This window comes from Haemaphysalis longicornis, unplaced genomic scaffold (assembly GCF_048455015.1).
Source record: "Haemaphysalis longicornis isolate Haplotype H1 unplaced genomic scaffold, Haemaphysalis longicornis Haplotype H1 scaffold_156, whole genome shotgun sequence".
NCBI lineage: Eukaryota > Metazoa > Arthropoda > Arachnida > Ixodida > Ixodidae > Haemaphysalis > Haemaphysalis longicornis.
This window is the reverse complement of record NW_027526263.1, coordinates 32,740-54,395: the sequence shown is the minus strand read 5'-3', so window position 1 is coordinate 54,395 and position 21,656 is coordinate 32,740. Positions and strand designations below refer to the sequence as shown.

At 47.4% G+C, this 21,656-nt stretch overlaps 1 protein-coding gene across 2 annotated transcripts in view; it reads left to right on the top strand.

The window, feature by feature from the left end:
- LOC144166019 (SURP and G-patch domain-containing protein 1-like) overlaps positions 1–20,972 on the top strand; it is a 32,546-nt gene extending 11,574 nt beyond the window's left edge. The window contains exons 4-12 of one of the 2 annotated variants that reach the window (XM_077695688.1): positions 24–109; positions 2,312–2,423; positions 3,665–3,783; positions 4,938–5,087; positions 10,099–10,187; positions 11,863–12,019; positions 15,825–16,077; positions 17,919–18,048; positions 20,884–20,972. In XM_077695688.1, coding sequence (XP_077551814.1) covers positions 24–109; positions 2,312–2,423; positions 3,665–3,783; positions 4,938–5,087; positions 10,099–10,187; positions 11,863–12,019; positions 15,825–16,077; positions 17,919–18,048; positions 20,884–20,910 — 1,123 coding nt within the window. In that variant the 3' untranslated portion in view covers positions 20,911–20,972. Of the gene's footprint in view, positions 1–23; positions 110–2,299; positions 2,424–3,664; positions 3,784–4,937; positions 5,088–10,098; positions 10,188–11,862; positions 12,020–15,824; positions 16,078–17,918; positions 18,049–20,883 lie in introns of both variants that reach the window. The other variant, XM_077695687.1, reaches the window with a different exon arrangement.
- Positions 20,973–21,656: the final 684 nt, after the last annotated feature.

The window sequence follows — 21,656 nt, the reverse complement described above, 5'->3', positions numbered from 1 at the left end:
TGTTTCCCTTTCCTTTTTTTTAGGACACTGCAGCCATCAGCAGTGGCAGCGAAATTGAAAGGCGATGACGATGATGACGATGAAGAGGAAGAGGCAGTTGACACGAAAGGTATGCTCTGGTACCCAGCAAGTGAAATTGTTCTCTTGCCTTCAGAAGTTAGCAAATGGGTGGTAGAATGGCTTAGTGTGCAATGTTAATGCGTATCTTCTTAGGGGGTTTTGGTGTGTGCTTGTATCTTCTTTGTTTCGTTATGTTTCCTCGTGTTTTTTTGTTTCAGGAAAGCACGCCTTTCAGTGCGCTTGAATTTTGGCTCCTTAAACCCTTTTTCACAAACCTAACACCCACACATCATGCATTGCCCCCACCCGAATGCACATTGACACGAAGGTGAAAGGAAATACAATTAGACAAATAAATAGGTAAATAGAATTGCATATTGTTGGGTCTATTGGGAATCTAACATAAAAAGGAGTTCAACGCACAAACCAACAGGATAAACATTTGTAGCAAGCCCTTTACTTTGTAAATGCAACAGTAAGCGCATGTAGAAGCCTCTGATGAACCTCGCAGTGTTAAGTTAGAGCTCCGTTATGCTTGTCTCAGTCCTCCCTTCGTCCTGTTTCCTTCATTCTTGACTCTTCACCAGGTCAGACTACGATGAAATAATGTGGTAACAAGGATCTAAGGCCTTCACAGGCCTGAGTTACCCAAAACATTGACACAGTGAGCCAAGAAAGGTGGGCTGTCTGCCCTTGTCATGTACGGTTTGTACACATCACTCAGTGAGCATGTCAGCCTCATGTTGAATATGTGTAGAGTTATGCATTTCTGTTTCGATCATTTCGTAAATTTCTGCTCATGCAATCCGAGGGCACTGATAGTGAGATGTTGCTCATTTTTTTGCTTTCTTTTATTGCTGTGGCAGCAAAGTGTTTCCCTTGAAGAATGCAAGTTTTGTAGTGTAATGAAAAGAACTTTGTCTGATGGGCACTGTAACATTAGTGATATAAGGAGGAAGCGTTCAAAAGTGAAGTACGTTGAGAATGCCTCCAAAAACACTTACTGTACACATTTCTTGATTTTATATTTTTCATTAAAAACTGCAACTCAGTTAGTGTGGGAACTAACAGTTCGAGGCTATAGGGCTCATCACTGCAGCAAGGTAGTAGTGTTGCTTGCCTGAAAAACCAGGTTGAAGAACTGATTGCAGCAGATACGTTAGGAAATAAAAGCGGCATGCAGGTAACAAAGGCGACAAAAGAGGAAAGGCACGTGCAGCACCCTCTTCGTTCCTCTTCTTTATAGGTTCCCCTTCTCTAGGTTTTCTATGTGCTGGCCCTCTTCACAAATGACGACACACCAACTCGCCAAGCTTGCTGTCTTAGCTCCGTAGGGTTGATCTAGCAGGATTTTTTTAAAGCGCAGCCTGTTGTTTAAATCCCTTCACCAGACTAACTGGAGGACTGAGTGAAGGTGACTCAGCGGTAGAAAGGATGCGAGGCCACTGCGCTTCACTTCAAGCGGGAGAGGCATCCAAGGGCACAAATGTTAACAGAGAAAGAAAAACAAAGTGTCAAAAAAAAATTTGCGTAAGTCTTACGCTGCACTGTTGTGATGTGTAGCAGTTGAACTGGTAATGCCAGAACCAGTTTTATTTACACCATGCAGATTAAAGGGCACCCTGCTCCATTGAGCTTCATGTTAATACTTACTAGAGGGAAATCTTGCTGCAGTTGTGTGCCATCATGGGTGCCTCCGTAGCAGCTGGAAGCATTCCTTTGTATGTGGCCTGGCTTGCATTACGCCTTCTTGTAGCTTGACCGCAAAGGCGATAACATCGGCAACTTTTGTTTTCTCATTCAATTTGCAAGAAACTTTTAGGAACCTTCTGACAAAGAAGGTTTTTCTTAGCTATAGTTTTGTAATCTTAAAATAACTAACTAGTCTTGATAACAATAATCAGTTTTGCAGCCTTAGATAACTTTCGAGCCAGTCCAAGTAACAAGGGAACACTTCTCAGCAGTAGATGACAGCATGGTCATTGAAGCGTGGCTCCTGTAGAGGCTGGCGCCAGATTTCCCTGTGGTATATGTTAGTATGAAGCTGTGTGCCCTGGCCCCCATTGAGTCCCCCAGCTGGCCGTGGGCTGTGGGTGGGGGGGCAGGCGGTTGCGACTGCTGCCACGGGTCTCTCTCTCTCTCTCTCTTCTCTCCCTCGGCCGGGGGGCCCGCAGTGGGAGGAGGTGGAAGAGGAGGAGGAAGTTGTGTGGTGTGTGTGTCTGAGAGGGGCCCCTGCCAGTTTCTTCTCCAGAAGGCAAGGCTGTCCAGGGAGCCATTGAGCGGGTGGCCATCTGTGTGGCAATCAACGGCCTGTCCGCCGAAGAGGCCGCCCGGGCCGCCCACGCGGACGACCCGGCCTACGGGTGAGTTGCCCAGCCGCCTAAGCCCTTGCGCAGATCACCTGGTCTCCTACGACCGCGCGTTTGAGATGGCAGTGTAGTCAGGGCGGTTGTCTTTCCTGCGCCAGATGCAAGCTTCACCCAGAGCCTCTGCATGCAGCATCATAAACATACCACATTGTAGTGCCTTTAGTTTGTTTAGTTTATATGTTAAGAACGGGAGGCTTAGCTGCAAGTGCAGAAAGAAAGGGTTCAGATGTGCACTCCAGTGTGTTTGCCATTGGCATAAGAGCCAGGTTGTTTGGGGAAGGAAGGGGAAATTCAGGACCCTTCCCAAAAGGCTGGCGAACCTCAAGTGTGTATAAATTTTGGAATGGGAAAGTCAATACTTGCCCTGAAATTTTTTAAGAGCAAACCTGGGATCTCTGGCTACGCAAGGGGTGTTCACAACTTAATGTGCTTTAAACTTTTTCTTATAAGCTTTAGCACTTCTTACTGGAGTAGATGAAAAAAGACAAACTGCCAGTTTTATTGACAGTGGGCTCCTGATTTTACTGTCTTGGTTCTACTGCTAGAGGGCTCTGCAGCAGGATTGGCATACATTCATATGCATGTATTGATCTCTCTTTTTAATTAAGTGTTGTGTTGTTCTATTCTGAATATTCCTAGCCATAAAAATGCCTTGTTTTCCACTTCTTACACAGCTCGTTTATTGCATGCTGATACACACCTTGTTTGTAGGTACGGCACTCCCATCCAGTGGCAGCTAGGTGTTGTGCAGTTTAAGTTCTGCAAATGGGAAATGCATTCGGATGATCCCACAGATTAATAGGCTTCCTGCTTCAGAAGTTGCTGACAACTTGGAGCAGCATTCAGAGCATCTCCCAGATGAAGGTCTTTTCTTCAGCAACTTTCGAGGCAGGAAGCGTGTTTTCTGCACTCAAAGGTACTGGCTGAAAAATGAATTCATTGTGGGGCTGAGGCCAGTACGGAAGTTGAGGGTAGAAATTTGTACTGTTCGGTTGCATGATACTGAAGGTATTAGCGCTGAATGTGAGCGATGAATTACTGGACGCCAGATATTACACGGAACAGCGTTTGTCCCATGTAATACTATTCTGCGTCCTGTCTTTTGGCGCTAACACTATGTATGTCCTCAGTGGCAGTACAGAACAGAGGAGGGGGCTGGGGACAGAGGTTCGGCATTGGTGTCTGGGTCCTCCCCGCTTCCCTTGACCTTTGACCTTTTCCTCTCCTTGGTGCAGGTTCTTGCGGAACAAGGAGGGAGCGGAGTACCGCCGCTTTCTGGAGCGCGTGCAGGCGCTGTCGGCTGCCAAGCAGCGGGCAGAGGAGTCCGGGGCCCTGCCTCCCTCCAGCCGGCTCGGTGAGGAAGCTCGCCACCTGCAGCCTCCCTTACTATTTGTCTTCCTTATTACAGTAAAACCTTGTTATAAGAGACACTGTTACAAGAGACTCTTGGTTATAAGAGGCATTTGAATGAAAGCGGTTTGGTTGGTTTTCCTATGTTCGCCATGTTATCAACATTGCATACAAGAGACCTTGGTTACAAGAGACACGTTTCTTGGTTCCCTTGAGTGTCTCTTATAATGAGGTTTTACTGTATTTGTGGGTAGAGGCACAGACTTTGTTTGCTAGCTGCTGTTCTCCAAGAACTGCTGGTCGCTTCCTGACTTCCATCTGAGGCCCAGCTGTGGTGGCAGGCTGAAATCTTCATACTACTGGCCTTCATTTGGTTTAAGCTAATCGAATCTGTCATATTTCGAGTTTAGCGCTAAGAGCAATAATTAAAAGAGAGTTTGTATTGGGTTAGTCCCTTATGCTGTGCATCACACAGAGGAGGTTATGCTTAGTTTGCAAAATTCATCTTTCATCACTCTAATTATTTGTCAGCCATGTTCTTCATTTAGTTCAATAAAAGAATAGTGTTAGTGCACTTAAATTTATACCCATTCAAGACACCCAGTGTTATTTCGTAGTAAGGGAATAACATCATATGCCTCTGTTTGCCATGTTTATAAGAGTCCTGAAGTTGTGCGAATTATTTAAATGCAATGTATTTTCTTGTAGGGTGGTTTAGTTTGCTTTATCACTGGAATTCTCAGCTCTTGTGCATGGCGTAGCTAGAAAATTCACGAACAGCTGCCACCCTTGATTCAACTGTCGGGTTGCTGCCCTCTCTATACCCCCCTTTTCACCCCCTCTCGGGAGCCTGTCCTGCTTTCAGGAAGTGCAAAAGTGGCCACACTTCTTCAATTTAACGCTTTATATAAAATAAACGAACAGCAGGAACAATGCCTGTTGCTTTCCCTGGCCACTATTGAGACGCTGCCTAGTGTGCTTTTGCCGCTATTCTCCCATTTCCGTGTCTCCTCACAATAAGTGCTGCTGAGGGTGAAGCTCTTGGGTGTCACAGTGTTAGTCTCCCGAGGGGCTTCTCGGAAGTTCCAGTGGCTCTTCTCACTGCAAGCAAAGTCACATTGAAGTCACTAACACTGCTGCTGGCACTGCCTTCCGCAGACGCCAAGTCCCAGCTGAAGCAAGACGCGGCCGATGGTGCATCACGGAAGCGGAAGCGCCAGAGCAGATGGGACCCCCAGCCATTGGAGAATTCGTCCGATTACCAGGACTTCGACGCCCCCAACGAAGTACCCGCATTTGTTCAGTCTGGTGAGCATGCAGCCTCAGTTCTTTCTCTTCTCAACGCTGTATTCTAAAGTGAGCGTAATAACCCCCTTTTGTTAGCAGCATACTTCTCTGAGACTGGTCTGAGGTACAAGTGCTTTGAAGCATTATTTTATTTCAAAGCTTTGGAACAAAAGAGAACATCAGATGTTTTTCGCCGATACCTCGCGATATCCTAATGGTGGGACACAGGTTTGAAATGTGGCTTGATGCTTTCTCAGCTACCCAAAATATTAGAGAGGAAGGCCCTTAAGTGCTGGGGCTGTTGGCGTCTCCTGTCGTAATCATCGTCTCATGTAGTCATGGTACTAAAACACCAGAAACTCGTTTACGCCGCATGCTAGAACGTAATGCGTACTAAAAAAACACCGGAGCACTCGTTTACGCCTTGCACTGGAGCGTTTCGTAATGCGCTTTGAAAAAACACCGGGACACTCGTTTACACCTCACGCTAGGGAGCTTTATGTTTCAAAGGCACAAGCTTTTTACAGCAAAGCTGTATGGCTCTACCCCCCAACAGTTTATCTCCGTTGGCAAAAATGCCAAGGCGCCAAGAATACATTTGTACCCTAGTTATACGGGCACAGTTAACCTCAGTTAAGCACCCGCCGCGGTGGCTCAGTGGCTAAGGCGTTGCACTGCTGAGCACGAGGTCGCGGGTTCGATTCCCGGCCGCGGCGGCCGCTTTTCTGATGGAGGCGAAAAGCAAAAACGCCCGTGTGTACGAGATTTCGGCGCACGTTAAAGATCCCCAGGTGGTCAAAATTAATCCGGAGCCCTCCACTACGGCGCGCCTCATCGCCTGCGTTGCGTCGGCGCGTTAAACGCTACAATCAATCAATCAATCAACCTCAGTTAAGCAAACCGCAGTTAGACAAAACCGCAGTTTGCTGCATTACACGACAGACGAAACTGCGGTTACCCCGCTAACCATGATTAACACAAACTGAGCTTGGCCACCTCAGTTCAGTCACGCTAACCGCAGTTGAGGTAGCCACAGTGTTCAAAATTGCTCAAGTCAGTTCGGACGCAAGTGGTGGCACGCATAAGCGAAGGTGGGGGGGGAGTCACCTGGCGTTCGGAGGAGATGAAGGCCCTCAACCGCCGCCCCAAAGCTGCACCAAGATGCGCTTGCATTATTAGCATCGCTCTCGCAGTCAGCGCGACGGCCCGTGAGCAGCGGCTTGTTTCCCGATCCACCCGATCAACTACAACAAAAGCCGTGCTAAATTTGTAAATTCCGCACTTCGTTCACCAAAAAAATGGACAAAGCAGGCAATCATGAAGCATTTTCAGCACTCGTAAACAATCCGCGCGCTTGTTGGCCGTGCCTGCCCGCACGCACTGCAAGCGGCTCAAACCGGCCCAGACCACAGCACCAATAGCTTGTCGCCACTCTTCAAAATCAATCTGATCACGGAAAAGAACTTCCACATGCGAGAAAGTGGATGTTGATGTGGTGAAAAATTGTGCTATGTTTTGTAATTCGCAGTTGTAGAGATAGCGGCGGTCAAATATCCCCTGCGGTGCTAAGCCTAAAGTTCCCAACACCGAGCCGATCCGAGAATACAGTCAGTTGAGAACTGTTGGGGAAGCCCCTCTCTCGCTGCGCGCAAGTGCGTTGCGTTTGGCTCTGAAGCAACTGTCTTAAAGGGGCACTGACACAAAATTTTGAAGGCGAGATAACGTCGGAGATAGATTGGTGGGAACACATATACATCATCTGCAAAATATCAGCGGCGAATACAGCCTAGAACATATTTAAAATCAATTTTGAAGTGTGCGAAACGCAACCGAGCAGCCAGCAGAGGACCACGCGCAATTGTAAATAAACAACATCCAAACACGTCACGAGTTTGTGTTTGCCGCTTCCGCACTACCGGCGTTTTACGCGGGCTCGCCCGGCTCGCCGCTCCAATCGGAGGGCCGGAGGGCGGAGCTTCTGCTCTCGAGAACGAACGACCCGATCGTTGGCGGCGGAGGCGCCGTGATTTCGTCAGCTAATCAGGCAGCTGGCCGCGACCAAAGTTCTACAGCGATTCCAGCCACTCTGTTTCTATTACTGTTTATTACCATTGGATGCGAAAACGCGCCGGAGGCACGAAAAGCCCACTGAGCTAGCCGCACGGTCGCTGTGCAGGCGGCGGCCACGGCCGCGAAGTGGCCCAGGCCGGCGCAGGTAGCTCGAGTGATAGCTTGTTACCGCTGCACGAAATTGTCCCCAAGTCCCGACCATAGTGGCTTAAATGAGAAAGGAGTTAATGATGCGATGGCGGGTTGCATTAAAAATTGTCATCTGCACCGCTTACGAGAGCGGCACTCGAATATCCGCCGCAGTGCTGAGCCGAACACATCTGTAGGCGGACCTGTAGGCAGACCGGCCGGCTGCTCCCAGCGCGCGTCTTGCCACCCACCGGCCTCGAGCGTCGCGCGTCGTTCTTTAGCCGCGGTAGCATTTGCACTCGCAGCGCCTGCGTCACATCCACGGTCGCTTTTTAATTAAGCGCCTCACGAGATCAGTACGTGGGGGCATTCGCAGAAACTGCCGTCGATGCGGATTCGACAGTGCTACGGCGGCTCTGCTCTGTGATATCCCTCCGACGGTCACGTGGTCAGCTTTGTTCACACAAAATCCACAAAATCCATCGTTTCGCGGCACTCGCTGAAACCGAAACTGCGACTGGCCGCATTTAAAATCCCTCTAATTAAACAACCGTCGCACGCTGAAGCAAATGAGGTTTCTACAGGTTATAAGTAGGTCACTAGCTACTTATCGCAACGAAAAAAACAAGATGCTAAATTTTTGTGTCAGTGCCCCTTTAATGATATTTCCTTTTGTCTACACTGCTTCTCTTTTGTTTTTTATCGTGAGGTTAAAAGTTTGTTAATTTATTTTTGTTACGCTCACAACCAAGTGACTGCTGTCGACACATGTAGAATTTCGCGTGTAACAGCCAAAACCGCAGTTTGCGATAGCCGCGGTTCAAGTTTAGTAACCACAGTAAAATGTAACTGCAGTTTCTTCCGCCGTGTAACTAGGGTATTATACACTGCATGCTTTGCCCCTCCCCAGGTTTCACGTTAGTGGAGATGTTTTCTTACAATTTTTCCTTGAATAAATGTTATGGCAAACGTCTCAAAGCCTTCCTTCATATATGGTCATCGATCACTGAATTGTATGAATGGGGTGGAGAAAAGCAGATACGACTTTTGATTACACTCTTGTGTGAAAAAATTCAGACACACTTAAGTATCCTTATGTGTGGGATCGCAAAAGCATTACATTGTCCTCTCATTACAATTGCATGGGAGGGTCTCTTTCTCCTTTTATTTTTGCGTCATTTTCTTCTGTTCAGTTTGCTTCTTCATCTCCTTTAGTGTACAGGTGAAGAGGGATTGCTTTCTTCTTCTCTTTTGTTTCTTTCATTGTCACCCCTGTAAGCCCTACATTATCTGCTATTACCGTAAACGTGCTTTGCTGCTTCTGTAATTAGCATGCTCAAATTACTCCTGCAAGTCTTGATGCACGTATCCAAAAGACATTTCTAGTTGGAAGGCCACAACACATCCACTAGGTCCACCGTTTGTTTGCTGTTGCCAGGGCTCTGCTTTGGTGCAGGGGATGCATATTGGACTCGCATTTGTAGGACCCAGGTTCAAGTTCGGGGCCCACTTAGCATATTTATTCGAATCTAATGCGCACCTTTTTTCTGGAAAAGTAGGTCCCGAAATCGCATGCGTGTTACAATCGAGTACAACTCAAAACTGCGGCGCCGTATCGCCACCGACGTTTCAAGATGGCTGCTTGAGTACTGAGGGCTTAGCCAGCACTTCGTAGTCGGTGCATATTGGCCGTTGTTGTCTGCGTAGCCTCTTTTTTTGTGTTGCTCTGTTCTTTCCTCCATGAAATTTCCCACTGCAATGACACGGAGGGTTCACCATGATGCTGCATTTAAGAAAAAAGTAATCTTGTGCGCGGAAAGCGATGGAAATCGGGCCGTGTCACGTGCGTTCCGTGTTCAGGACACTTGTGTGCGGGACTGGCGCAAACAGAAAGAGCAAATTTTCGCAAGCAAAGCGACACGGAAAGGATTCAGCAGACCAAAGAAGGGGCGATATCCCCAAATAGAAGACCCGCTGGCGGAGTATGTGCAGCAGCAGCGAGCGGCTCAGAGACCCGTCAGAGCTGCCGGGGCGACGCCGCTGCCCCGCACCGTCGTCGTGGTGTCTGTCTTGCCAGCAATAACCAGCACATTTCATTTCGTGCCACCTTTGGAATAAACCTTGCTCGTTCCAAGTGAGAAAAGTTGCATTTTTTGTATTGACTAATGAAAAGCCAGTGCACGTTACAATCGAGGACATAGCTTTTTTTTCTTCTTCGCACCGCGAAAAACGGGTGTCCATTACAATTGAGGACGCGTTAGATTCGAGTAAATACGTTATTTTTCTTTGTTCGTAAATTGCTAGGAAATAAAAAATTCTGAAAATTTGGGCTGCCTGGCTGAAAATTAAGCAGAGAATTCAGCTATTGCAATTTTAACATGCTTTAGTGTCGCTTTAAGAACTGTGACACCTCACACAGAGTTTGCGCACACAACACAGTAGCATTAATGCATCATTTATAATGATGGCATGACTTGTACTTAGTCTCCTTTATTTTTTATTGGAGTCGTGGGTTCCATTGCAGGCCGCTGCTACCATGTCTGTGTGTGTGTGTCCAAAAGTGTCGGCTTCTTGTTACAATATAGCTCTCTTTGTGCTGCACAAAACCCCACCTTTATATAGCGTTACCTTCCCTCATCTACGATAAGTTTGAGTCCTGCACACTTCCTGTGCATGCTAATGCATCTAGAGAGGTGAAATTACCAAAAGCAGATTCTTTATTATTATTATTATGCTAGTGCACAAGGTCTTGTTAGACGTATCATTTACGCTTGCCTTGGTGTTGCTTTGGTTACATAAAGAAAAACAACAAAACGGTTTGTGCCCATTGCAGATCCTGGTCTGATTGCATATGCAAAGCAAGTCTTCAATTCCACCGACCTGACGTTCGACCAGTGGAAACAACTTGAAGATCAGCGCAAGGTTAGCTGGCCTGGTTCTCTGCATTGTGCAGTGCACTTGCATTACAAATGCACAGTATTGAATGGTTTAGATGTGTGGTGAAACAGTCTGAATAGTAGGATGACAAGCACTGTGCTTTTTCCATTACCAAGTCACTTGAGGCATCAATTTAAAAAATGTACAGTGGAACCTTGATTATACGTCCCTTGGTTTTGCGATAACCCGCTTGTTATGACGGATCACTGCGGCCCCGGCAAACCCCCCATAGAAACAATGCCTTAAAAAAAAAAAATTATACAATGCTCGGTTGCATGTGGTCCGCTCCATACGACGAACACTGGCGAGCATAAAGCGGCGTTTTTCCCACCTTTTATGCCGTTTCGCCGCCTCGTCCCAACCTTTATTTCTCACCCCCTGTTTGACACTGCTTGATGTGCAAAGGTAAACAGTCCGCGGCGGGTGTGACCAATTGCTGAACATTTGCAGGCAAGCAGGTGGGTACTGGTGGGTGGGAGCCTTTGATGGCCCCATGCAGCAGCAGAGCACCAACACACCAATCACGAGAAGTTGAAGTCCAAGTGGCCGGCGGACCGCCCATTTGAAGCTCCCATTGAGCCGACGAACTTGATGACCGAGCTCCCGCCTCCCTCGCCTGCTTGTCCTCCCCTGATGTCTTGCCTGCGGCCTTAGCTAAACTCTTGCCTTTTCCCCTCTCATATTGCTCGGCTGCGCTGGCCTTCCCGCTTATCTTGTGTGCGTGAGGCAGAGGGCCGGCGGGTCAGCTCAGACACTGCGTGCGGCAAGGGGGACCAAATAAGCGTTTTTTTTTTTTTTAATTTGGGATTTTATTAGGGGTTCGCAAATTACGTGAGTAGGCACTAGAGCATTTACCCATGCCTCGATCATACGATACCCCAGTCATAGGACGCTTTCCGCGATCCCTTGAAAGTCCTATCATCGGGGTTCCACTTTATTCGGCTTTTGTTAGTTTGTCCTTTTCCTATAGTGCTGGTCACTGTGTAAATATGTTCTTGCGAAGATTGCTTGATCTAATCTCTGGTTTGCATTGTTAAATTGTGAAGCTTAAGGGTAGACACATAATGTATCGTTTGCTTTGGTTCGCAAAATTTCTCAACTGTTTCAACAAGGCTGACAGTAACACCCAGCACATTGCTGGCTTAAAAAAAGCATGGTTTAAGCCAAGCTTATTTGAAAGGCATGAACTTGCCAGATCTTAAGTACCCATATTTTCTTCTTCTCAAGCAGGGCACCCTTTTCTTTGGCCACTTCTGCAAAAAACCACAGCAGTACCCTATCAGACTGCTGCTTTGACACTAGTTTGAGTACCTCTGCCTGACTGGATGTCTTGCTGTGGATTTCACTGGTGGGTCTGAAGCAGCTACCAAATCCAGCAAGTGTCAACAAGATCTTACATAGGCGGAGCAGTTGTGAATGGGTTGGTAAAGCACAATTGCTTCTACCTGAACAGGAGGTTTCTCAGCGAAGAGAAAAGGGAGGCTTCAGAGTGAAGTGAGTTGAAAGAAGACAATTAAAAAACAAAACGCCGATAAATCTAGACTGACCAGTGTAATTCACCTTAATTGAAAGGAACGTGTTGCTTCTCAGAATCACTCGCAGGCAGAATGGATGGTTAGGCCGGTCCTCCCAATTCTGACTCTTGCGTGTGGTCGGCCAGATGCGGGCCTTGTTTGAGATGATGCAGGCCAAGAAACGGGCCGACGAGGCCCGTGCTCGTGCTGGCAAGGTCAAGTATGAGTACGACTCGGACGAGGAGACTGACGGAGGCACTTGGGAGCACAAAAAGCGAGCAATGGAGATGGAAAAGACAAAAGGTATGGGCCAAGGCTTGCAGTGCCTCAGAAGGGCACTTGTGTGTACGACGTGAAGAGCACTCTGGAGCCCAAGTTTCTAATCCCGCGATAACTGGTTGGAAGTCATTGTTCCCGCATTGCAGAGGCAGGCACAACTTCTGACTGCTGGTGACTGTTAACTCTTTTTGTACCATCCCGTAGAACTCGTCAGCTGGGAAACGATACATTCAAGCGCTGATCTTGAGACTACACTGAGTGTCTTGAAACCCCTGGTGCATCTTCCATTTTGCAGCATAGGCTCCGCAGGGACTTCGCTTATCAGTGCTTATAAGTGGCTTCGCTTTGAAGTTTATTTTGCATTTATTCAGACCCAAAATACGGAACCTCACATCGTACCTTCTGCCTTGTTGCTGGAGAGGTGTGTTTTTTTTTTGTATAATTGGTTTATTGTTATCTAGGCAGTGATGAAACCCATGCAGATTTTGGAAGTGCATAGTATGTTTGCAGATGAAAATGGCTGTGTGTGCCATGATGACTCTGGCTACTAACGCCCCAAATTGCACAATTCCACTGCGTCGTCGCTGGACTTCCATGATGTAATCAGCAGTAGTGAGTCTGTGGACGATTTGGCATTACAGTCTACGCCCATTACAACGGACCCTCTGAATCCGGAAAAAAACGTCCGCTGTGGCCGAAGTATGCAGTATCCGACGGGGGGGGGGGGGGGGGGGGGGGGAGTATGAGTTCTAAAGTGGGTACTTTGACGGATATTGCATATGAATAGTACAACTTTGTTCTTTCTACACGCCTGCAGCACCTCTGCACAGTGTTCGTGCGAGGGCAAAGAATCGCGTAAACACCGTTTCCAAAGCTTAGAACCGGCACTTGGAAAAGGCCTAGCGCTTGCGGTCAAGCGTATAAAGACGCATGATGAGCTGAGCAAATAAAGCAAGAATATAACTAGGCGCACTTATTAACCAGCTATAAAACATCAGTCGTGGTCATCAGCATTAGCTAGACTCTTTTAAATCCCCTCACGACGAGGCAGGTTTTCCCGAAACCATTCGTCAAACAAATCGGATCGCTGCCTGATGGTCCCTCAAGGCAGCTTCCAGATTTTTAGAGATTTTAGTCTGGTCATTGAAACAGCTGTAATGAAATAATCTGATGACGGACAGCTGTAAAATCGAAAGTTAGACCAGTTGGACTGTGCACGGTTACCGGCAGATTGCACACAATGGATGGGGAACAACCCCCCCTACTTGAAGCATTTCTTACCTTTTTCACCGAACGGAACGGGAACGATGCATGCGTGGGAATAATAAAAGCCGAACTTCACTTAAAGGAGCCATGAAGAGAAAACACAAGTTTGGTTCATTCAAAAGATTGTCTCGTTAGAATCATACTGACACCACTTTTAACGTAAACTTCGCTCAAATAAGCTACATAATTAGGAAAAACGGGAATGGTCATGCGACCCACCAGCTCATTTCCCGCAACAGAACCTATGATGTCACATGAGCTAAGCTCTGCGATTGGCGGAGGCTGGCAGAAGCGGACGCAAATTAGGTAGAGCTTACAAACTAGACGAACGAGCGATTTGCGCTTAAATTTAGGGCACATTCTTTACAAAGCAATAAGAATGATAGGACAAACAGTGGAAGTTACGAAAGCACATGTAAACATAGAAGTACTGATGCGTTCTGCTGTTCGTACTGCGCACAGCATGCTTGGTTTAGCTGCAGAGCACTACGGGGCTTGGGGTTGTCTCAGACGACACTGGCCGGTTGACGCAAGCAACGGTGTCTTACGTGACCCCATTTGTCGAGCGAGCACTGTTTCAGGGAACGAATATTTTCTCCCAGAACAAAAACAAGCCAAGTTTAAATGCGGGCAAAAACAAACCGAATGCTTGCCACGGTATGGTGGCGCCATCTAGGTTCGGGTAACGTAAAGAAATGCGGGAACAAACCAACACCGCTGTACAGGGTGGAGACAACCTTTGAACGGTCCCGTGCCGCCACAATTGGGTCAACGGGCTCAACGCGTTATTCTTTTCGTTTCCCACGAGACCTGGCAACGCGAAACAGACAATATGATTCAAACGTCTTCAGTAAACCGCGTTGCGGCAATAATTTTAGCGCGTTTTTGACACAATGACTTGCTTGGGCGGCGAGCGAGCAACCCAAAATGGCGGCGCCAGCGTATACGTGTCTCTACCCTGTACGGCGGATGCGTGAATGAAGGGACTCTAGGCTGCAGAGCGGTCGGTTTCTGTGATGTCATTGCAGACCCCGAAGACAAACGATTTAGCGGGAAAATCAAAATTTTAACTTAAATTGTTGAATTTCTCAGTGAATAAAGCATCGTTTGTATCCCGACAAGCGCTGGGGGCACTATAAAACACGAAATCTTTCGAATAAAACCAACTTGCATTTTCTCTTCATGGCTCCTTTAACCCGAGTTTTTTATTACATAAAAAAACTGACGAGGGCAGACTCCCCTCCGAGTGCACCACTTTTTTCAATCACGGGAGTCGTGTTTAGCGGCACCGGCCTTGTTCGTGACGGTAGAGCGGACCGTCTGCTTAGACAGGCCTGTACTTTTGGCGATGTCGCCTGTTTTTCCCCATGTTCGACAGCGTTAATTACGCTTAATTTATCGGACAGTGAAATCAGCTACCCTGCCGCTCATGCCGCTGGTCGCACACACAAATAAAAGCCACTAGCACTGGCTTGGCTTGGCTGCGCCAACGACCCGGCTGCCAGCAGTGTTGCCAGACATACGTTTTCTTGCCAAAATAAAGAAAGAAAAAGCACATCGGATGCCGGCCTCGCGGAAGTCCGCTATAAACATTCAGTCGAAACAATTTTCGCCCAAAATTTAGTCTGTTGTAGCCGATAGTCTGCTCTAGCTGGGTCCGTTATGAGCAAAGTGGACTCCATTTAAAATGCATGGGGACCAGACAAACCAACAGAAATGGTCTGTTGTAACCGAAAGTCCGTTGTTGCCGGATCCGCTGTAACGAGCGTAGACTGTATTGGAATTTAGTTGAGGGGAGTAATCAAAGGTACTGGCCGTGAACAGTGACAGCTGCTTGTCAGTAGGTTTTGCTCTCTTATTCCAGTTTTCTTGCTATTCTCTGTAGCCGGTGCTGGTACTGTACTGATGTTGTGAATGCTATTTATCCTACCGCAGTTGCACGATTGTAATGCGCCCCCGAATGTAACAAGCAGGATAATTTACTCAGCGAAACTCTAAAAAGAATTACTTCGACTCTACCGCGATTCAACATGTCTCGTCATTTGGACAGCACATGGAGCCTCCTCGTCGAGAAAGTTTGGCATTTTGCCAGCGAGAAAACCCAGGTCTACACCTGAGTTTTATAGAACAGTGTAGTCTACTTTAGTAAACAGCTTTTAGTTGATCAGTTGCTGAAGCAGTCCTCTCAATCACTTCATACTTTCTTTTCCCCCTTCCCCCAGAGCGTGCCACTGGTACCAACCACTGCAAAAATAAGTAGGCTGAGGGTTCGCTTTTCCAATATCTTTAGTTTTCGGGTGTTTGCAGTTCCTAGGCAGCGGTTTTCACTACAAAGAACGAAAATAAATTAAAAAAAAGCCAACTAGAGCTCGACACTCAGATGTCAGAAGAATTTTGAGGCTGCTAACAAAAATACTTACGTGCCGGGAGAGTCTCGGTGCTGTTTAGTATTTCTTACAGCACACCATATTTTTGTCCCCGAAAGGACGCGGCTGAGGCCCTCTGGATAGCAGTAGTGCTAGCCAGGTTTCTCATACTCCTCCCCTGGCCCGTATGCGTGCAGCCTGGGCGGACGAGCTGACAGTGCTGGGCAAGGGCAAGCACCACATTGGGGACTTCCTGCCCCCCGAGGAGCTGGAGAAGTTCATGGAGAAGTACGACGCGCTCAAGGAGGGCCGGCCGGCCGACCTGTCGGACTACCGGGAGTACAAGCTCACCGAGGAGAACGTCGGCTACCAGATGCTCCAGAAGCTCGGCTGGACCGAGGGCCAGGGGCTGGGGGCCGACGGCGGGGGCATCACCGCGCCGGTCAACAAGTGAGGACGGACCCTGTTTGTAACTTCAAAAATGCAGCTTGTGCCTCCTTCTTCCCTTCTCTGTCTCTTCGATACTTGAGCAACTTAGACTCTTGTCTTGAAAGTGCCAAGAGCCGAAATGTGCTCAAATTTATGTAGCATTTCTTATTATTTTTCCCCCCTTATAGCTTATAAGTAATATTATATATACAGTGTAGATCATTTATAATGTAACTGCTTATAGTGTGGGACCAAATATAATGCGGGTTTTCCTGGCCACTGGTAGGCCTCCCATAGAAGTCAGTGCATAAGCTTACCACTTATAATGTGGTTGCCCGAAGCGCAAATACTATCCGTTTATAGTGTGGTTCTTTGACGGGTCCGCTGACCAACTGGCACAGGTGGGGCATCGTTTAGGTTGCGTGAAAGAATAAAAAAGACGGAACCAGCCATCCCCATGCGGTGCGCGCTCGCTGCGCTCCTCCAACTTCAACATAGAAAAGAAAAAAATAAGCACCCTTCAGTTTGTGTGTTCTGCTTGCACTCCCATGATAAGCACAACTGTCCTCGCTTGACGCACTTTGGAAGATAGCAAGCCCCTTTTCCCCTTGACCCCCCTTTCAACACTAAGTTGTTTCTATTGTAACGTTGGGTATATAAGCAACCGCCCTTTTCTTTTTCGAACATATGGAGATAGCGAGCTGCGATGCCTAAGGTTTTCCCTACCTGTACGTTGTGGCAACCGCCTTCGACATGGCGAACGTGAGCTGGTAGGAACAAAAATGAAAAAAGAGAAGAAAATCTTACTTGCGTTCTTATCACGGTGTCCCGCGGCATCCGTTCATGGACGCTAAGAAACGTAGAAGCGCTCCCTCAAAACACAAACACAAAGAAGAAAGCCGTTTGTAAGACCATGCAGCAGCGTGCAAACCCTGCTGTAGCGTCTGATGCGGATAAAAAAGACGAAATAAATACCACGCCGCTATTTTTAAGAGGGCTTCGTTGAGTGATGATAAACAAAGATTGATTGAAAGGTAGATTGCGATGTGATTGGATTTGCGCATGTTTCGTTTACAGTGCGGCACCACTTGTAGTACGGATTTTTGCGGCTCCCGTGAAATACGTTATAAGCGGTCTACGCTGTATATACATACAGTCGAGTGCACTTATAACGATACCGTTTATAACAATATATCGGATATAACGATGAACAGCTATGGCACCGTCCGCTTTTGTATTCTTTCTATGGTAAAATAAACCGCTTATTACAATGTTCCAGTGCACGATATCGGATATAACGATTGAATCCGGTTACATTGAGCACCAAAAGTGCAACAGTGAGGACTCTAATGACGCGTTTGTACAGCCTACTCAGGTAGTGTCTTCGTCGGAGGCCCAATGCGTGACACAATCCCTCGGGGACTTTCTTTCACTCAAGGACATTTACCTCAGCTAGGTGAAGCACCTATAGACGCTTTTGGAAAATATTTGCGCTAGCTTCACACGCGGCAAACAAAGGTGACCGACTGTGGCTTCTTTTCCACAAATCAGTAGTAGTACGACCTTGCTGGCATGCGAATAAAATGTTTTGAGCTCTGTTCCATCTTTTTATTCGCAATCCGCTTATAATTATTGGTTATAACGATGGGATTTCCTTGGCACTTGGATATTGTTATAAGTGGACTAGACTGTATACATCTAGCAAATATATTAATACATAATATGGTGACGTTTGCTATACCAATTATAACTATATTCTATAATAACATAATATTGATACCTAATGTAATAATGAAATTGTAATCTTTTCTGTTTGTTAGAGTGTGTCATCTTCTTGTGACCGGTTGCGATGAATCGTGCAGGGGCCTCCAACCTGTGGACAATGCTGGCTTGGGCCAGGGCCGGCCGGACGACGTTCACGCCGGTGATGACGAGTACGAGGCCTACCGGAAGCGGATGATGCTCGCCTACCGGTTCCGTCCAAATCCCCTGGTGCGGCACCACTCAACCTTGACTGCTCGTTTCCTTAGCTTTATGTGCCCTGGTCATTTGTTGGCCGTGTGACCTGCTGATGCGCGTGCAATGGCCTGTTGTACAGTTATTAAACCTGGATTTAACGAAGTTGACAAACATTTACGACTTTTCGTGACGTCCAGGTTTTCGTTACATGCAGGTTTCGACTTAGGCTCACGTGAATGAACGAAAAAAAATCCCCCCACCTCCCGGAAGGGGATCGTGCAGAAATGCGAATGCATTGGGTGCACCGATGAGTGCGCTGCGAGTAATTATTATTAATGGCGTACTTAATGAAGAGAGACGAGAGTGTGAACGTAACCATTTATTCATTCATCAGCACCTGTTTGTGTTATCGTTGTACCTGACGGCCACAATCACCGCCTTGTGGTCGCTGAAGTGCACGGTCAAAGGGTCTTTGAGAAGCATACGCGCGGCACAGTTTCGCGTAAACACCAGATCAATGCAACTCCCGTGAATGGTAGATATATTTTTCCGAGCGCAGCGAGCGGAGAGAGGGTACGCAGAGAGGAGAGAGAGACCCGCGCAACACGCCTGCCCCGCGCGCGAGCTCTCTCCGCCGAGCTCCGCGATGCAAGCGCCCTCACACGCCCGAGCGCGCTCCTCCTCTCCACTCACTCTCCGCTACTCCGCCCGAGCTCCGCGATGCGAGCGCCCTCACACGCCGAGCACGCTCCTCCTCTCCCCTTGCCCTCCGCTACTCCCGCCCGAGCTACCACGTGCTCCGGTTGCTAGGCGCGCCACAGCTGTTGCTAGGCGCACAGCGGCCAACGCACGACAACCCCCGACTAAGAAATGCATTCGCATTTAAAACGAAACCAAAATGCTCGAAATTGGTGACGGTGAACTCGCCTTCGAGGATTTATCTCACAGTGAAAACCGCGTGATTTGCGCCAGCTGCTTTTCCACGAGCTTAGTAACTACACAGCACTCCGAAGAAGCAACGTCGCTTACCCCCATATTCACAGACTAACTTTAGTATCACTTTTGCTTTTGGCACTTTTTTTTTCATTGCAAATGCATTTTATAGTCCAAACTTATTCCGAAAGGGCACCTTTTTATGAATTTGATGAATGTAAGGTTCTTTTCCGCACGCAAAATCGCTGAGAGGGTGCTAGCTGGGATACTGTACCAGGGGGCGACGTTCTTCTGTCACGCCGGCAGAGGCAACGTTAAAGATTGCCAGATTGTCTCAAAAAGACAGAACTTTTCGTTTTCTGGCAGCAAACCTCATCATGAATGAACTGACACCACAGATAGAAATCATATGAGTGGAGACGCTTGACTACACACCAACAGGAATGCCAAGCACCTAACCGACACCGCACTCACGCATGTGGAAACACGTGGTAGTTTGCGGTGCGGGCGAGATTAGCTACATTAGTGCACTTCTCCAGCCGATTTTTCAGAAAAAGTGCAAACAACAATGACTTATCAGCATAGCGAATTCGTTACGTCAAGGTTAACCATAGAAATGCCTCTGTTACATGGAGGTCGCAAACACATGGACTTCAATGGGGCTGGCAATGGGGAATTGAAAAACTTCGTTAAATCCAGGAATGCATTACATAGAGGTTCATTACATCCAGGAGCTTGTGCCAAGTGAATTTGCGAAGCTTGTGCCGAAACACATTATCTGTTTGTAGTACAACTGAAGCTTATGCAAGTGAATTGCCTAGAATTGTGCATTCTGTCGCAATAGAGCTGCAAGGTGGTACTACCATACGTTAGTTGGGATTGTGATGTCAGCTTTTACAGTTTATAAGGGCCTGTCATACTGCCCGTGGCCCCTGTGCTAATGCTGCGCTCTCAAGTGGGCCACAAAAAAATTGAGCTCATTGAACCACAAGTCAGAATATAGGTGGAGCCAGAGTATAAGTCAACCCTTTCACCTTGTGGCCGAGAAATGGGAAAGAAGTTATTGGAGCTATAAGCACTTATTTTGTCTAAGGTTGTTCATTAGAGCCGTCAGGCGTCTTGCCGGCTGACCACTTTTGTCTGGTTGTCGACCACACAGCAAGTCATTCTCGGTGCAGTCGGGGGAATTGCTTATAGAGCACTTCTTAAACACTCACAAGGACATGTGATCAGGAGGTGAGCGCCAAGCATGGCACATCCATGTGCAGACCTCTGTGAGAGCCAGTCTGTGCAGGTGGCCAGCAGGCGTCTTGGGGTTGTCGCCACCCATCCATTTCGTAGAGACATTGCTCGATGCTCCCAGACAAATGTCACCTTGTTCTTTAGTTCCAGCTGCACAGCGTGGCGACCACGAAACAAGGTCTTCTGAGCGTTGCATACCGAGAGCTGCCCCTTCAGCTTACATCAGTAGCGCGAACTCTTTTTGGTGACCCTGGACTGGCACTGGTCGGACGAGTTGCGCCATTGGCTTGGGCATACTATACGACGTTTCTTTTAATCGCTGTTGTGAACTCGTGCCAAACGCCTGAACTTATCTTGAGCAAGAAGAAAATATGCACACGCTCATTGACAGCGATAGAAGCAACAAAAAGGAAGATAGCAGCGCGTCCGACTGATGTCGGTGGCCACGATAAACTGCCTGCTTGCCAGATTACAACTAACATTATACGAATGACCGGGATACAGGTTGAGGGGTAACTTTTAGGCAAGTTTTTTAGTAAAATATTTTGGCCTGTATTCCGACTTTTGCAGCAGGCCACCCCTGTAACTTGTGCTTTGAGGGTTGTTTGATTGAGAGGTTTCTTTAAAAAGTGGTTGCGGCGCTTTGTATTTGTTTTGTTGTTCCTAACACCTCTGTGTATTTGTTTGTTCCAGAACAACCCAAGACGGCCCTATTACTGAGGTCTACTGGGAAAGCTGTACATAATGCCAAGTTTCACCTCAAATAAAAACTTGGATGCTCAGGTTTTTTCTCGTCTGCTTTCTTTCTTGTGGCACTTACGTATAAAGAAGCATGAGCAGCCAGTACACATGGCAGAACCAGTCGTTGGCATGGAGTAATGGCATGCCCAGCCATTACACAGGATAGGGAGGATCTCAAACAACAGAGTGGCCTTGTATTATCAGTTCCAGACTCACCCTGAATTGTCCAAGACACGATCTCAGTTTGTTTTTCACTTCCTTCCTGCGGCAAGAAAATTCCTCGGGCTAATCATGTACTGAAAAGCGCTGAAAAGTACTAAAAAGTGGCATTAAACGAGCTTGCAAGGTAAACCGCACTTTCAAGTTGAGACAACAAGGAGCTGTTGTCATACCACCATCGGTACAATTGTAGCTATCTAAGGAGCATGTTATTAGACACAATTGTAGCTATCTAAGGAGCATGTTATTAGACAGTAAAGCTGCAGTTCTGTGCTCCCAGCCGATGCAAACTTAGCACTCTGTGGTTCTTCATAGCACTGACGTAGCCCCACAATATTTTCCTACAAAAGCAAGGAAGCTATGGTGGGAACCCCTGGCATGGAGGTTGTTTTCCCTGGTTTCAATTGCCGGAACAGTTTCAAGCACTGGCATGCACTGATTTTTTGTCGTGTAATACCATGTGTCGTAGCACAAGCAAAATGTTATCGGAACTTACTCAGGTTGCA